General features: G+C 39.5%; 1 protein-coding gene across 1 annotated transcript in view; it reads right to left on the bottom strand.

Moving 5' to 3' along the window:
- The window catches only part of LOC109933425 (voltage-dependent T-type calcium channel subunit alpha-1H-like), a 260784-nt gene that overhangs the window by 56114 nt on the left and 185883 nt on the right, over window positions 1-18787 (bottom strand). The window contains exons 23-25 of the mRNA XM_048609686.1: window positions 17993-18102; window positions 11721-11854; window positions 5908-5978 (exon numbers count right to left, since the gene is read on the bottom strand). Of these exons, the coding sequence (XP_048465643.1) occupies window positions 5908-5978; window positions 11721-11854; window positions 17993-18102 (315 nt within the window). The remainder of the gene's footprint in view (window positions 1-5907; window positions 5979-11720; window positions 11855-17992; window positions 18103-18787) is intronic.

Genomic DNA, 18787 nt, shown 5'->3' with positions numbered 1-18787 from the left:
AAATAAGAAGTGTGATTGGCTATTATGTCAAAATATTACAGAAATGAAAGAATATGGATTCTGGGAGGAGTAATGGTGGACTGAGTGAAAAGGTCCTCAGATGACATAGAGATACCCCATCTTGGGCGTTTGTATGATGCATGTACTCCAGTGTTTACCATGTGAATTGTAGCTCAAAAGGGGGTACCTGCATTTGGAGGCTGTTACCACTCAATGATACAATCATTCATACAATTGGCAAGGAGGGAAACATATTGAAGAAGTATCCTCAAGACAGATACAGAGGAAGAGAACTGTAGAAATTTGATTCCATGTATGATGTTATTTTACTGTTATTGGGTGAAAGTGATCTGTGGTTAGGGAGCTGGATATTAAAAAAAAACACAAATGAAGAAACCTGAATCTGGAATGTTCTGAATTTTAGAGCAAAATGTGTAAATAGATTAACTGAAAAATGTAGACAATATTCTGGTCGCCTCAGTCAGATGGCATGAATTACTGGTTCCATCGCAGCCTTGAAGGTACATCAGGGTGGGATATATATTTAAGTGTTGGTCCCCAAAGGCCACTGTGATCAGTAATTTAATGATACACTCTATTGTTGTATTCTTTGTATGGATGATAGTTATTTTCATTGTAGTTTTAATCTTCTAGTGTAGGTTACATATTCTTATTACACATTCTTGTGTGACTGTCGCTGATTTGTGTCTGCATTTGCAACTGTAACATGTGCCATCAAATATCATTGGGGTGGAATGTATAGGATGGGCCGAAGGTCTAAAAGTTAACGATGATATTTGACAGCTTCATGAGAAAATAGATTGTATAGGATGGGAAAATAGGCTGAGAAAGTTACTGATCATTCTCGACAAGTTGCATGACCTTGAACAAGTCCTGTGAATATTCCCTTATGGGTCGAAGATGGCACCAGCAGCTTATTTTTTCTGTAGCTGTGTTTTCTGTACTAGACAGTAGTTTTGTCTGCTGTATCTGTTTTCTTTATACTGGCTGTTTGTTATACAGTATAAGAAAGAGAGAGTTTTGTTCCAATTCACTGGAGTTCACCTCAGACCAGGATCGCAAATGGTGCCAGGAACAACCTCAGTCTCCAGACCTGCCATCGTTCAAGGGATCCCTAACGGCCAGAAAGTCGTGAGGCTTATTGTTTATTCCCTCTCTTCCTCATTATTTTTATTTACTTAATAAATGTTCCTTTCTTTTTTGTCCTTTATTATTACTCAATAAATGTTTGTATGTAAGGAAATTGCTATTGTTAAGCCTTCTCTTCATTACATTTAACCAAATCCAAAAAGAACGTCTTTGATGCACTCTGTGATCCAAGACACCAGCCGCAGCAGCTTCATCAATGGCCTTCCCTCCATTATATGATTGGAAGTGGAGATGTTCCCTGATAATTGCACAATTATTCATGACTCCTTTGATACCGAGCAGTCCACAAGACCTAGAGGATATTCAGACTTGAACTAACAATTGACAAATAACATTCACAACATCAAGTGCCAGGCAAAGACCATTGTCAACAAGAGAAAATCTAACCATCCCCCTTGACATTCAATGGTATTACCTTCACTGAATCACCCACTATCATCAGGCTGGGGATTACCATTGATGAGGAACTGAACTCGACTAGCCATATAAACCCTGTGGCTACAAGAACAGGTCAGAATGTATGAATCCCACTTCCTGTCTCGTCAAATTCTGTCCACTGCTTACAAGACACAAGTCAAGAGTGTGATGGCATGTTCTGCACTTGCCTGGATGTGTGCAGTTCCAACAACAATAGATGGCAAACTTTGAATTTAATAAAAATCTTGAATAAACAGCTAGTAACTACGTAACCACTGTTGCTTATCAGAAAAATCCATCTGATCCACTAATTCCCTTTAGGGAAGGGAATTTGCTGTCCTTCCCTGAACCAGCCTACATGTGACTCCAGACCCACAACAATACAGTTGATTCTTAACTGTCCTTCTGGGCAAATAAGGACGGGTAATAAATGCTAGCCTAGCCAGCAATGCCCACATCCCATGAAAAAAAAATAGAATAAATCAAACTATTTATATATGACACAAATTTAAATGTTTCAAAACACATGGTCAAATATAATCCTATTAGTCTCAACAGCACTCCTTTATAGTGCCTGTACCAGAAAGAATCCCTTTCTTTATCACATCCAAAGGGCTTAATTTAACTGTGATTTGAATTTCCAGAATTGAGTATTTGACAGCCCCTTCCTTGACTCTTCATACAACTGAGCTTAAATTTTCTTACATTCAAACAATCCCTTCTGGGTGTTAACCAAGCATTTCTGGTTTGGAACTTTCAAACTAAACTCCTTGCACTGAGGAAAGCTTTTTATTAATAGTTCTAAACTATCTCTCTTCTTTAGCAGCAACTGTCTTACATATCCAGCTTCAGCTAAGACTTAAAATCATAGAGTCATACAGCATAGAAACAGATCTTTCAGTCCAACTTGTCCATGCTGACCAGGTTTCCTAAACTTAACTAGCCCCTTTTGCCTGTACTTGGTTTGTATCCCTCTAAACCTCTCCTATTATTGTACCTGTCCAAATGCCTTTTGTAATTGAACCTGCCAATACCACTTAGTCTGGTAGCTCGTTCCATACACCCTCTGTGTGAAGAAGTTGCTTCTCCAGTCCCTTTTAAATCTTTCTCCTCTTAGATTAAACTTATGCTGTTTTGGTTTTGGACTCCCCTACCCTTAGAAAAAGATCTTGGCTTTCCATCTTATTATGCTCCTCATGATTTTATATAACGCAATAAAGTCACCCCTCAGTCTCCCATGCTCCAGGTAAAAAGTATCAGCTTATCCAGCATTTCCTTATAACACAAACCGTCCGGTCCTGACAACATCCTTGTAAATTTTTCCTGCACGCTTTCTAGATTAACAATATCTTTCCAAAAGCATGAAAACCAGAATTGTACACAGTATTCCAAAAGTGGCCTCATCAATGTCTTGTACAGCTGCAATATGATGTTTCAACTCCTATACTGAATGCTCTGACCAATGAAGGCAAGCGTGCCAAATGCCTTCTTCACCACCCTGTGTAAATGCAAAGCCGCTTTCAAGGAACTATGAGCCTGCACCCCTAGGTCCCTTTCTTCAACCACACTCCCAAGCGCCCTACCATTAACTGTGTAAGTCCTTCCCTGGTTTGCCTTACCAAAATGCAACACCTCACATTTACTTAAATTAAACTCCATCTGCCACTCCTCGGCCCATTGGCCCATCTGATCAAGATTTCTTTATACTGTTAGAGTACCTTCTTCACTGCCCATTATACCATCAATTTTGGTGTCACCCGGAAATTTACTAACCATACATCCTATATTCTCATCTGAATCGTTGATATAAATGACAAACAACAGTGGATCCAGAACCAACACTTGCGGCACATCACTGGTCACAGGCCTCCAGTCTAAATAACAACCCTCTATCACCACCTGCTGTCTTCTACCATCAAGCCTATTTTGTATCCAATTGGCTATCTCTTCCTGAATCCCAAATGATCTAACCTTATTAACCAGTCTACCATGTGAGACTTTGTCGAAGGTCCATGTAGACAATGTCTACTGCTCTTCCTTCATCTATCTTCTTAGTAACCTCTTCAAAAAGCTCAATAAAATTTGTGAGACACTTCAATGCACAAAGCATGTCTTAATCACCCCTTGCCTTTCCAAATGCATGTAAATCCTATCTCTCAGAATTCTCTCCAATAACTTAGCTATCACTGAAGTCAGGTTCACCCGTCCATAACAAGAAGGGTTTTGTCAAGCTATGAGTGTTTCCCTGGAGCCAAAATCAAAACTCTAGAACCTGCTAACTGAAGTCTAATGTACCACTGTTCATGCTGTTCATTTGTAAAATTCAGCCAGTAGAAAAAAAACCCCATTGCTGTCCAAGACGCCTGTCTTTCATACTGTTTCAAATTAAATCACTATCTCTTCAGAAATACCTACAAGTCAATCACTAAAACCATTTATAGCCACAGCGAAATCCCACATGCCATTTGCTCAATATCTAAATCCTACAATAAATGATTTTAAAATGTATATGTATGAATAACAGATCCTACACACAACACAATACCAGCAATGGATTCTAAGATTGCAATCAACCTAGGTTGTATGACATTATTACCAATCATAATGCTGCATTGCAATGGACCAGAAGCCAGCTTAAACCAAATACATGACACAACTATTATGAACACAGAGGCTGAGGAAAAAAAGTCCAACGCATGAGCGTGTGCTGATGCTGAGTGATATCAGCCAGCAAGACGATCAATTTGTCAGCTAAGAGTAACTGAGAATAGCATGCACCTCTCCAGGTGGGTATATGATCACCAGATCAAATGAGTTGTCAAATCTCCAAAATGTTCCATCAAAGTTGAATTATTAATCTTGTTAACAGTGTTTTACATGTCTGTATAATTGTTGAATTGACAACATGCCTCTTTATGTATACCTGTTTAGAACTCATTTTCTTTCGAAGCAAGGGGATGTTGTGTTATGTCTCGCAGCAGATATACAATATGCCTTTAAGGAACTAGCTCATGATGACATCACTGTATCATAGTATGTGACCTAATGGTACAAAAATCTCAGTCTCCATCTTACTAAGTCCTCTTGCAGCATGACACACTGACAGAAGTGTGCTACAGTACATCAAATACATTCAAATTGGCTTTGCTTTAGCCTAGATATCCAAGTGCCTGTAATTGTACTGTACAAATGTAGATACCTGGTATTGTAACACAAGTTCATTGAATTTTTTTAGTCCTACATGACTCACATCTAATTCATCTATTGTGACAGTAACATAAATATTTTCTCCGCATAGTTGCCAACCATCAGCTATTATGTCATGTCAGGTTGTCTAACCCAGCAGAAAAAATGGACTTTCAACTCATTTGGTTTGAATTGTGCCCAAACTGTGCATCAGATGAGAAAGAACAGTACTACAAGCCACTATACCATTCCACTCGACCAGTGGAAATCCTTCTCTGAAAGAGGGCTAGCTGTTCACAATAAAAAAACTTCAACCCATTACAACTCTGATAAATCTTCAGCCTTTACCATAATCTTAGCAAAATGTAAACATAGGTTTAATAGTTCTACCTCAGTTCATCCTTCTTCTGTAACCTGATGTTAATTATTTTTGCATCTTCAGTCAGGCATGAAAACAATGCATTGAACTATCAGTATGCCTGTCATGGAAGATTTTTTCACATAGTACATCTCAGGCTAATCTACACCATTATCAGTGTCTGTAGCTCAACTAGGCTGTGCAGTATTTATAGAAAGAAAAATTAACACTGGCTACCTTCCCTCAACATCAACATTTTGCTTAACCTTCAATACTTCACAATCCAAACATATAATTTAAAATCACACATTATGTTTCTATAATCTGTATTTTTCTCACAAAATTTGATAATTGCACATTTCTCAATTAATATTTCTGGCCACTACTTTGAAATTTCAAAATGTCAGTAACATTCAAACTGACAATGTACAGGAACAATGTAGCAGATTTATGAAGAGAAGCACAGAAGTATAGAGGCAGGGTTTTACATCAGGGAAAGAGGCTCTTCAGTCCATATGTCCTTGCCAGTCATCAAGCAATATCTACTCTAGTCCCATTTTCCAGTAATTGACCCCTAGCCTTGTATGCTTTGGTGGTTCAAAGTGATCATCTAAGTAGTAAATTTTAAATTTAAATTTTGCAGAAAATTCTATTTCCTCATCAATGTCTAAACCACTGTTTTACACATACATTTAATTTGAAGGTTGAGAGAATCAGAGCAGCATACAGTGTGAAATTACATTTAAAGAATTTTAAATCACATTCTTCCAACATACCTGTGGCAAAGCTTGCACAACTGTATCAAGTAAAGCCCGCATTCCAGTAGCCATCTTGAGTAGTTTCAGCACTGGGGATGTAGAAATTAATAAGGCACACTTAATATATGTAATTATTATAAATTCAAGTACTGAACACACATGGAGAGTAAAATTATTTGAATAGATGGTTTAAGTGGCTGCACCTACTCCCTTCCTGGAGATAGTGAGGAAAGTTGTAAGAAGGCAAATAATTTGGAAGATTAGTCTCAATGTGCTACCAGCCTGATTACCTTCCATTCCAGCAGTTGAGAAATGTGGCTGGTTCCCTGAATCAGGAACCAGGCCAATCTATCTGCTGAATTAATAGGTGGGTGGGATGAGGGGGTTGTCCTCCATTCTCCCAATCCAGGATGAATTGGGAGCAGGGATGGAGAGACAAGGAAGTGGCAACTGAAGGTCATCCTCCCTGATCTTGACTCTGACCTCTTTGAGCAATCTCCCTTCATGACCTGAAAGAAAACTGCCTATCTACTTGCTCTTGGACCTCCTACGATTGGCCGGCAGCTGTAGAACTATGACATCAAGGCCCATGATTTGTCAGGATGATTACCCCGATTGATATGGTGAGCTCTCTCATTGGTGGGGCAGGGAGTCAATCACTATTAGAAATGCACATACCCACACCCAGTGCTTGCAGCTCTAAAACTCAGTACAGAGCCAGATGGGTGTTTTGTTATTTGTCTGGTTGTGAAGCATGCCCTGAGCAAAGCTCAGAATTGAACATCGGTTTGGAAGGGCACACGTCCATTATAGAGCCCACCTAACTCTTTTCTGTTTGTTTAGCTCAAACCTGTACAAAGTAGGCTGTCCCCCCATAGTTTCTTTCCACCAGGGACAATAATTCCCCAGGTTGTACTGATAATAATCAACCCTAATGCTTTAAACAAACATAGAAAATGCTGGAGAAACTCAGCAGATCTGGCAGCATCTGTGGAGAGAGCAACAGAGTTAAGGTTTCAAGTCCATTATGACTTTTTCAAAACTGAAAGGGGTTAGAAAATGGGTGCTTTTTTCATGCTTCTGACAGAGGCTGAGGAGGGGCCAGGGAACAAGTGGTGTGGAGGCCCAGTGTAAAAGACAAAGGAGTTGCCAGTTGGGGTAGAACATGAGAGAGAACCCATATGTACCACTAACAATGTCATGGACTAAACCACTTGTCATGTTTCATTTGTTCTGGGTATAAATGTCATACAAAAATTTTCCACATTTCATAGAGTCATAGTTATGGAAACAGGCTCTTTCGCCCAACTTGCCCATACCACCCAGTTTTCACAATTAAACTAGTTCCATTTGCCTGTGTTTGGTCCATATCCCTCCATACCTATCCCATCCATGTACCTGTCCAAATGTTTTTTTAAAATATGAAATTGTACTCACCTCTACCACTACCTCTAGCAGCCCATTGCAGACACTCACTACCCTCTGTGTGAAAAAATTTTCTCATTTGAACCCTTTTGTATCTATCCCCTCTCACCCTAAACCTATGCCCTCTATCTTTAGACTATCATACCATGTTGGCTATCTACTTTATCCATGCCTCTCATGATTTTACAGACCTTTATCAGGTTACCCCTCAGTTTCCTATGCTCCAGGGAAAGAAGTCCCAGCCTATCCAGCTTCTCCTTATAACTCCAGTCCAGGTAGCATCCTACTAAATCTTTTCTGCACTCTTTCAAGTTTAATAATATCTTTTTTCATAGTAGGGTGACCAGAACTGCAAGCAGTACTCCAAATGTGGCCTTACCAACATGATGTACAGCTGCAACAAGATGTCCCAACTCCGATACTCAATCCTCTGTCCCAACTCCGATACTCAATCCTCTGACTGATGAAAGCAAGCATGCTGAAAGCCTTCTTTGCCACCCTGTCTATCTGTGACTGCACTTTCAAGGAGCTATGAACCTGTACCCCAGATCTCTTTGTTCTATAACACTCCCCAGCACCCTACTATTGACTATGTAAGTCCTGCCCTGATTTGACCTACTAAAATGCAACACATCACATTTATCTAAATTAAACTCCACCTGCCATTCCTCAACCCACTGACCTAGTTAATTTAGATCTCGCTGTATTCCCAGACAACATTGTTCATTCTCCATCACCCTACCAATCTTGGCATCATCTGCAAACTTATTAACCAAACCTCCTAAATTCTCATCCAAATCTTTATTAAGTGACGAATAACAGTGGACCCAGCACCTGATCTCTGTGGCACACGGCTGGTCATAGGCCTCTATCACCACCCTCTGTATTCTACCTTCAAGTCAATTTTGTATCTTTGACTAGCTCCCCCTGGATCCTGTGAGATTTAGCCTTACTCAACAACCTACCATGCAGAGATAGTAAGAACTGCAGATGCTGGAGAATCCGAGATAACAAGGTGTAGAGCTGGATGAACACAGCATGCCAGCAGCATCAGAAGAGCAGGAAAGCTGACATTTCGGGCCTAGACCCTTCTTCAGAAATGGGGGAGGGGAAGGGGATTCTGAAATAAATAGGGAGAGAGGGGGAGGTGAATAGAAGATGGATAAGGGAGAAGATAGGTGGAGAGGAGACAGGCAGGTCAAAGAGGCAGGGATGGAGCCAATAAAGCTGAGTGTAGGTGGGGAGTTAGGGAGGGGATAGGTCAGTCCAGGGAGGATGGACAGGTCAAGGGGGTGGGATGAGGCTAGTAGGTAGGAGACGGGGGTGGGGCTTGAGGTGGGAGGAGGGGATAGGTGGGAGGAAGGACAGGTTAGGGAGGCGGGGACAAGCTGGGCTGGTTTTGGGATGCGGTCGGGGGAGGGGAGATTTTGAAGCTTGTGAAGTCCACATTGATACCATTGGGCTGCAGAGTTCCCAAGCAAAATATGCCTACCATATATCTACCTACCCAAGCGAAACCTACCATGCAGTACCTTGTCAAAGACCTTGTTATGTTCATGCAGACAACATTTACTGCACTGGCCTCATCTACTTTCTTGGTCACCCCCTCAAAAAACTCAATCAAATTCATAAGACATGATTTCCCATGCACATGCTGACTATCCCAGATAAGTCCTTGCCTCTCCAAATGCCAACATTAGTCACCTTCCAACCTTCAGGCACTTTACCCATGGCTGTTGATGATACAAATATCTCCACTAGAGGCCCTGCAATTTACTCCCTACCCTCCCACAAAGTCCTGGATAACACTTCATTAAGGTGCCAGGGATTTATCTATCTTAATGCATTTTCAGGCTTCCAGAACCTCCTCTTCTGTGATGTGGACTCTCTTCAAGACATCACTATTTATTTCTCCAAGCTCCCTAGCATGCATGCCTTTCTCGATGGTAAATACTAATGAGAATTATTTAGTTAGGATTTCACCAATCTCTTGTGGGTCCACACAAAGATGGCCTTGCAGATCTTTAAGAGCCTTATACGCTCCCTAGTTACTATTTTGCCATTCAGGGGTACTTGTAGAATCTCTATGGATTCTCTTTTAGTTTATCTACCAAAGCTATCTCATGTCCCCTTCTAGCCCTTCTGATTTCTCTCTTAAGTGTACTTCAACACCCTCTATACTCTTCAAGGAATTCATTTGCTTCCAGTTGCCTATACATGTCATGTCCTTCCTTCTTTTTCTTGACCAGAGTTTCAATAACTCTAATCAGCCAGAGTTCCTTACTCCTGCCAGCCTTACCCTTCACCTCTAACAGGAACATGCTGGGTCTGAACCTCATTAACTCACTTATGAAAGCCTCCCTCTTACCAGATGTGCCTTGGCCTACAAACAGCCTCTCCCAACCAACTTTTGAAAGATCCTGTCTAAGACCATCAAAATTGGCTTTGTCCCAATTTAGAACTTCAACTTGTGGACCATACCTATCCTTTGCTGTAGCTATTTCAAAACTAATGCAATTATGGCCAATGGTCCCATAGTGTTCCCCGACTAACAATTCTATCACTTGCCCTGCTTTATTTCCCAAGAGGAGGTCAAGTTTTGCCCCTTCTCTAGTAGGGCCATCTACATATTACATGAGAAATTCTTCCTGAACACACTTAACAAATTTCTCTCCATCCAAGCCCTTCAGGCTATGGCAGCCCCAGTTGATGTTAGGAAAGTTAAAATCCCCTACTATTACAATCCTATTATTCTTGCAGCTATCTGCAGTCTCCTTTCTTATTTACTCCTCAATCTCCTGCTGACTACTGGGGGGACCTATAGTACAATGCTACCAAAGTGATCTCCCCCTTTTGATTTCTCAGTTCTACCCATATAGACTCAGTGGATGAATCCTCTTTCAGTTCTGCCATGATGTTCTCCCTCATCAAAAACACAACTCTCCCTCCTGTCTTGCCCTCCTGCTATCTTTCCTATAGCATCTGTACCCTGGAACACTGAACTGTCAGTCCTGTCCCTCCCTCAGCCATGTTTCTGTAATAGCTACATATCCCAGTTCCATGTACCCATCCACGTCTTCATTTACCTTACCTGTCAGGCCTCTTGCATTGAAGTAAATGCAGTTTAACTTCCCTTGCTTCTCACTGTGCTCTTGACTGCCCTGTCCAGTACTAGGATTACCAACGCTGCCTTTACTATTTAACTTGCTCTCATTAACTTTTGTACTGTCCTCAACTTTCTCTTTCGCTTAGACAACAGCTTCTCAACAATGAAAACATTTATATATGAATGGATAAGTATGTTGAGTTACTCAAAAAAGTTCTTTCTTTAGCCTTTGAGGTACCTAATTAAACATAATTTGGTACTATCTGGCACTAAATTGACAGTCATATTTGATAAGACTGCAGGGATGGATAGCCTTGGCTGAGAATCAAAGCGGCAGGCATTTAAGAAAACAGTTTATCACAAACAACAGATATATCCCAGTGAGGAAGAAGGATTCTAGAAAGGTGATAAACCAACCACAGTTAAGTAGAGAAGTTAAGAATGCTGTCAAATTGAAAGAAAAAAAACATAATAAAGCAAAAATTTGTAGTACACCAGAGGATTGACAAAGTTCTAAATACCAAAAAGGATGACTAAACAAATAATAAAGAAGAAGAAAATAAATTTTGAGAGCATGGGTTTTCTCCCACTTTCCCTCTTTTATTTTGGTATCCTGGTTGTTTGTTTAGCAGAGATGCAACAGCACTCCTTTGTTTCAGGTGACCTGCATGTAGAGCTTGAAAAGCAATTGCTGAGGTCAATTTATTCTGACAAATGTTGAAACAAAAGTGCAATTCAAAGGTCACAAAATAGAAAATAAAGATAATGTGTACGTCATACAAAAGGCTTTCAAAACTTTATTAGTGCAGATTCTATTGCACACCGAGATTAATTTCATCGCTAAAAACTAACTGTACCCACAGTGGAATAAAAGTACAGCAGCCAACTGGTCCACTCATTAGTTTCCCACTTGCTTTGTCACTTACAGTGAATTGAGCTAAAGGAACACATTGCCAATTGGCACTGGCGTAGACAGCTACTGCTCACACAATTCAGAACCAAAACTGATTAAGCTATATACACCCCATATGAGTTGCAGCAAATAATAGTACCAGGCAGTGATGCAGAGATTGCCATCTAAACTTGATGTTTAACTGAGAGTAGAAATGTAATTTAAGCTTCTTGATTGAGTTATTTATAATAATTCCCAGGCATCCATTACTCTTTATGCAATTGTGCTACTGCTGATGTAAAGTCCAAAGAGAAAAGAGGTACAAAATTTGCCACTGCTTTTCAAAAAGAAACATTCTAGCATAATCAAGAGAATTTTACAAGTTATACTAGTAAGGGATAATATTACCTCTTGCAATTCGTAGCACTCTCATGATGCGAATGATAGTGGGGTTAATGGGCAAGGAGGCATTAATTTCGATTTCTTCCAAGGTTATTCCCATTATTGAGAGAAGAACAATAGCGAGATCCAATTGGTTCCATCTGAAAGAGAGAAATTGTATTCCAAGAACACTGTAATTAGTGAGATTGCAATGGCAAATTTTTATGACATACCACCTGCAAGTCAACCAGTGTTGACCCAGATCTGCTGGGTCTCTGGATCATCAGGAACCAGACACATGAGCCAAGAAACACACCAGGGCCTCGTGGTAGTCCAAATATGCTGAATCTATGGGAATTGCTGGGATGTTTAAATTTCTGAAGGTCAGTTCCTCTTCTTCTCTAGATAGTTCAGATATACTTACCTGGGTAATTATGGTCAACTATCCAGGGAGCCAGGGCTGAATGAGCCCTTAAGGATGAGCCCTTAACCTCTGACTCTGCCCCTGAACTCCTTACTCGTTGTCAGACTTCACGAGTTCCTGACTATCATTTGACTGCGCCAACACTCTGACTCCCACAACCTAATATGACAGCCTCTATTACCGGACTAGCCAACATGCAGAGCTGACTGAAGCATGGAAAGTAAGAGAACAGCAACAATCCAATAGTGATTGCCACTTCATGGAAAATCTGGGCTCATGGAAAATCTGGGCTAATGAGTTTCAACTTAATTCATGCCATGTATTTTGAAACAAACAAGAACAAATCCTTGTCACTAGATTTTCTGTGAACATAGTGCCCCTTTAAACCTTTCACTGAGATATATGTAAACGTCACCAAAATGCTCACCAGATGACATCTGTTTGCTAACTTTATTTTCTAGGATTGAGAAATAACATCACTGTTTGACCAGATGTAACTCATCAGGGGTCTTTTACTTCCACAATGACTGTTCGTAATTAACAGGAGGGAGTATTAACATTCAAAGCACAAGTATGATTTTGTTCCATGCTGTGAGCTTCTGAATCATTGCAATCTTTGATTTGTAAAATTTAAAGGGATTTGCATAGAGCTAGCCCGAACAATCTTTCGGTCAAAATGTTCTCACCATGTTTTGGGCTTGGACTGGAGAATTGGTTGTGAATAAAAAACATTTTATGTTTCATTCTAACAACCTAGGACAGTAATTCACAGAGAGTTCTGCAGAGACTAAATGCCTGCTGACAGTATAATACATGGAAGCAGTTTTTATGACAAATTAACAAATTAAACTTAGGTTCATGCTGAGGAACAAAGCAACACCACGCCTTTCCATGTATCCTCAGCCAACGTTGGAAACGTTACATCAGTGAGAGTCTCTCATGAAATCCAAGATAGTAAGAAAACCTAAAAGATTAACTTAGCAAATTCAAGCAAAAGAAATAGCTCAATAACATGCTGCTGCATTTATATATAAATGTGAATACAACAAGAGCATAATATTAAATCCTAAACTACTTTAGTTAATGGAAAAAGAAGGAAGTAGTATATTTTAATGATAATCACTTTTATGTTGTAAATTTAGTTTTGGAATGTATCACTTGTTAACATCAACATTTATCGTCCATCCTTAGTTATCCTTGCGTAGGTAGTCACGTCTCCTACACTGAGTGGCATGCGCATCTGCCAAAGGTGCATCTGCAATGTTCACTTTTTCAAAGTGTACAATTGTACATGGCTGAAGTGAGACCAGACCTCAAGCACATTAGGGATGTGGCCTTTGCTGTCTGGGCCAACATGTAGCATCCATCCCTAATTGCTCAGAGGGCAGTTATTTATTCATTCACAGAATTAGGGCATCACTGATCAGGTCAGCATTTATTGCCCATCCCAAATTGCCCAGAGGATCAGTTAAGAATCAACCATGGGTCAGGAGTCACATATAGTCCAGACAAGGTAAGGATGGCAGTTTCCTTCCCTAAAGGTCATTTTAGTGAACCAGATGAGTTTACAGTCAACTAAACAGCTGTGGGTCTGGAGCCACATGAAGACTTGATGAGGTAAAGACAGCAGTTTCCTCCCCTAGTGAACAGGATGGGTTTTTTCCTGATAATGGTTTAATTCTATTTTAATTCATTTATTTTATTTCCAGATTTTTATTGAATTCAAATTCCACCATGTGCCTTGGCAGGATTCAGACTCCAGAAAATATCCTGTGTTTCTGGACTGATAGTCTAGTGATAGGACCACTCGACCATCACCTTGACTTCTACAAATCCCTGTACCAAATGAAGGATGTACTTTGCTGGCAAGGAGGTATGCTGACTCATGGAATGAGATAATTGTCTTTAGGTCACTGTTCCAAATAACCTTCTGGCCTTTTAAAAAAAGGCTTCTTCTCAGAACTGAAACCAAAACTCACCTGCTCCTATTTTAACATCCATATCCCAAAGGGTGATAAAATACATTATATGCATTTTATCACAAGATTGGTAAATAAAATTAGACTAAATGGGATTGGAGTTAATATACTATTATGGATTGAGAATTGGTCAATAGACAGAAAACAGAGAGTAGGATTAAATGGATCATTCTCAGGACGGCAGGCTGTTAGTAATGAGTTACCACATGGATCAATTCTAGGTCCATAGCTATTCACAATCTACATGAATGATTTGGATGTGAGGTCAAATTATAATATTGCCAAATTCGTTGATGTCACAAAACTGGTTGGGAACATAATTTCTGTAAGGAGATAAGGAGATTTCAAGATAACTTGGAAAGACAGAGAGAATGGGCTAGAACATGGTGGATGGAATATAATGTTACTAAGTGTATAGTTATTTAGTTTGGTAGATGAAAAACAGAGAGCCAGAATATTTCTTTCCTATCTCACCTTAAACCTATGCCCTTTAGTCTGCAAATGCTTCAGCCTTATATTTCGCATTGATGTACTGGGCTCTTCCATCATTGAGGATAGGGATATTTGTGGTGCCTTCTCCTCCAGTGGGTTGTTTAATTGCCCACCACCCATTCACGACTGGACATTTGGATAAGTACATGAATAGGAAAGGTTTGGAGGGATATGAGCCGGGAGCAGGCAGGTGGGACTAGTTTAGTTTGGGATTATGTTTTGCATGGACTGGTTGGTCTGAAAGGTCTGTTTCCGCGCTGTATGACTCTATGACTGCACAGCTTAGATTGTAATTTGATTGTGCGATTGCTTAGCTCTGTCTATCACTTGTTGCTTGTACTTTTTGGCATGCAAGTAGTCCTGTTTAGTAACTTCACCCGATTGTCATCTCATTTTTAGGTATGCCTGGTGCTGTTCCTGGCATGCCTTCCTGCACTTGCTATTGAACCAGGGTTAATTCCCTGGCTTGACAGTCATGGTTGAGTGGGGGATATGCCAGGTGATGTGCTGGAGTACAATTCTGTTGCTGTTGGCTCACAACACCTCATGGATGCGCAGCCTTGAGTTGGTAGATCTGTTTGAAGTCGGTCCCATTTAGCATGGTGATAGTGCCACACAACACAATGGAGTGGGAGTTTGAGATTCACCAGATTTATTCCTGAGTTGGCAGGATAATCTTATGAGAAGAGATTGAAGAAACCTGGTCTGTATTCCCTAGGTAGTATAGTTTATTAATCCATCATATAGGGTAATATAATGGAGTGCTCATGGGTTCTAGAGAAAAAGGTTAAAGGGCAATTCTGTTGAACTCTTCCATAACTTGTTAAATAGAAATAAAATCCTGGGCAGAAACAGAAGCTTCTGGAAAAGCTCAGCACGTCTAGCAGCATCTGTGAAGAAAAAATCAGAGTTAACATTTCAGATCTGGTGACCCTTCCTCAGACATGCTGAACTTTACCCGCAACTTCAGTTTTTGTTCCTGATTTACAGCATCTGCAGTTCTTTCGGTTTTTAAACAAATCCTGAGGCTTGACACAAACAATATTGTAACATTTTTAGAAATAGTAAGAACTGCTGATGCTGGAGTCAGAGATAACGCAGTGTGGAGCTGGAGGAATACAGCAGGCTGGGCAGCATCAGAGGAGCAGGAAAGCTGATGTTTCGGGTTGGGACCCTTCCTCCAGCTCCACAATATAACATTTTTAGAGATCTTTTTGAAATAGCTACCCTACTGTTAGTGTGAGCATTCTATACTATTAAATTGGCCTTGATTTTCAAACAAATATTGTAATACTTTAAGCTGGAATATTAGCACTTCATGCCGCTAACTAGTAGGCTGCATCTTATCTCCACATTAATGAGTTCTTATTTTTAAGCAGGCCACAGAGTGATGAGTGCTAATGAGAAAGGAAACTCCAGGATTTTGTCATGCAACTGAAGGAACAGCAACATAGCTCCAAGTCAAAGTCAAGATAGTATGTAACTTCTGAGTCTTTGGAATTCTTTTCCATTCCTTGCCAGGCAGCAGATGCAGAATCTTTAAATATTTTTAAGGTGCAGGTAGATAGATTCTTGATTACCAAGGGGATGAAAGCTTATTGGTGGTGTACGGGAATGTAGAGCTGAGGTTAAAATCAGATCAACCATGATCCAATTAAATGGTGGAGCAGGCTCAAAGGGCTAATTGGTCTTCCTTTTTCCCTTGTTCATATGCTCAAATTATGTCATTTAAAGGGTACTTCAGTCAAGGAAGTTAATTACCTAACTTTCTGTGGCATGTTTATTGGGAAATTACAATGCAATCCAGCAAATTTTTAGAAGTAATGGGAAGGTTAAATGTCTGATACAGTTCTTGCAGAGCAAAATGTGAATTCCACAAATCAAACAGCAAGTTCTAGCCACATATCATTCATGCCATGTGGCTTAATCATCAGACTTACTAGTCAATTTACAGGGTAAAAATATTGTTGACATGGCATTAATTTTCAAGAAAGAAATGGCTCACCGTCACTGTTTCTTTTAAACACTTCATTAAATCATCAAGGCATCATATATTTTGGTGATGGCACACAGTTTACTTTTGCAATGATCCCCTCATGGTTAACAATAGAAATGCTTCTTTTCTGGATACTCAAAAATTGACTTTGATTTTGTCAGCCCAAAGAAGCTTTGGTAGGCATCTTTATTCTGTGCTAATGAGCAATCCTTGATTTAACATTCTGGAAATGGTAATTTGGGTGCAATCCAACCACTTAAAGTACTTTCTATCAGTGCTAATACTCTGGGTTTCTTGTGATATGTATCCTGGATGCCATTAAATTCTGTTGCAAGTTTGTATATAAAATTTCCCAACTTCTCTACTTTGAGATAGGTTTGACACACCAGTGTATTAGCAATGACTTAATTTTGATGTATATGTAATTAGCAGCTGTTGATATTTATAGATCTTGTATGTGTGATGTGTACATCAATAGTGTAATATCAGCAATGTAATATCAATATTAATACACAAGAATTCCTATAAGTAAGCTCCTATTGTCTTTTAAAATAAACTCTTATTTAATCAGTGAACTCCAATTTCCCTTCCAACATATTCTTAATTCTGTTTGTTTTCTTTACCCAAGTTCCATTTCTCCCATCTCCAAGTGTTCCTGTTTAGTATCCTATCCGTGACTTCCTTAAAGTCCGTGAATACTATATCCATTGCATTTCCTTCCTTTCACCACGTTACATTCTCAATGAACTGTGTGAGTTCTGTCAAACATGATCATAACTTTTGAAATCTGTGGTAGTTACTTCTAACTATTATCTCTTTATCTAATAGTTCATGTCAAATTAATGTACCTGAAGTTTTATTGGTATAGATTTTGATCAAAGTAGCCGATAATAACTGTCTCATTCATTTAAATTCCTATATCACATTGGTCAATCTATTGTCCTCTGACTAAAAGCACACTCAATAGTCCTAAAACAGAAGTTCAATATTTTTTGCCATTTCCTCTTGGAGGATCTCAGGATGTTTTCCTGAGGCTCTGGTGTGTTCTTTTTCTGTTAACCTAATTCAAAATTTATCTTTGATACATCATAATACATCCTTATATTCCCTCCTGGCTTTGCTTATAATTTCCATCCCTTCTAAATTTATTACACATTGATGTACTCATTTTCCATTCTTGCCCAGTTAGCAGTCAGATTTCTGTTCCATTTTGATGTCGGCATTATGTAACACAATTTAGAAAGTAATTAAGTAGTTGGAAATCAAGCATATGAGAAAAGAAGCAGAAAAGCAAGACGATGGCAGATAGTTCCAATTAAACTGCTAGCACCAGCACAAATATGATGGGCTGAATGGAGTATTTTTGTGCTGCCATTTCTATATGGAGGTAAGAAAAGAAGTGTCTTACCTGTCTTTAAAGAACCTCCTGAAGCCAAATGCAATGAGCTTAAGAATAGATTCGAAGACAAAGACGATGGTGAACACGTAGTTACAATACTTTAGAGCTTCTTCAAGAGACTGGTGGAAAGCAAGTCAATAATAAAATATTACAAGAATACAAAAGGCAGAGTATTGTACTTAATGGGTGATGATATGTTATTAACATCAAATAGAACACTACCAGCTACTGAACATGTCCCACAATTGACGATGATTCACCAGTTCCAAATACATAAACATGTTCTTTCTACATGTGGAAATAAAAAACATTGTTGCAGTAGAACACAACAACAATCTTATATTTGAGTTGATTACATTGTTGTGTTAACAACGATTCATCCTACACAAGAAGTGGCCTTTTATTTAAACAATGTAAGTTCAAATCTAGAAATAGTGGTAGAAACTCAACGTTGACATCTGGCCCATCTAAATGGGATAGAAGCTATTCTTTGCCTCCTATCTAAGGGGAGTTGGAATGACCTCAATCCAGTTTCTAGTTCAGCATTACTTGGTATTTTATTCAATCAAAGATATCGCAATGGACTAGATTCTGTCAAGACCACTGGAACCCCAACTTCGGAAGTGGTGGAACACTAATCACGGTTTGCTTAGAGGTGACCAATTAAGAAATTGCATTCAGGATCCATGTCCAATTAAGGATCCCTAAATAGAAGGCCTGTGGCCATTGGCGTAGCTCCTTAGCATCTAGGGTTCATGGCTAAGGTATAAAGCAGCATTAAACAAACCTCATCTTCACTGGGAG

The sequence above is a fragment of the Rhincodon typus genome, chromosome 21 (assembly GCF_021869965.1).
Source record: "Rhincodon typus isolate 14 chromosome 21, sRhiTyp1.1, whole genome shotgun sequence".
Taxonomy (NCBI): Eukaryota; Metazoa; Chordata; class Chondrichthyes; order Orectolobiformes; family Rhincodontidae; genus Rhincodon; species Rhincodon typus.
Note: the sequence above shows the minus strand (reverse complement) of the source record. Positions and strands in the feature narration are given on the sequence as shown.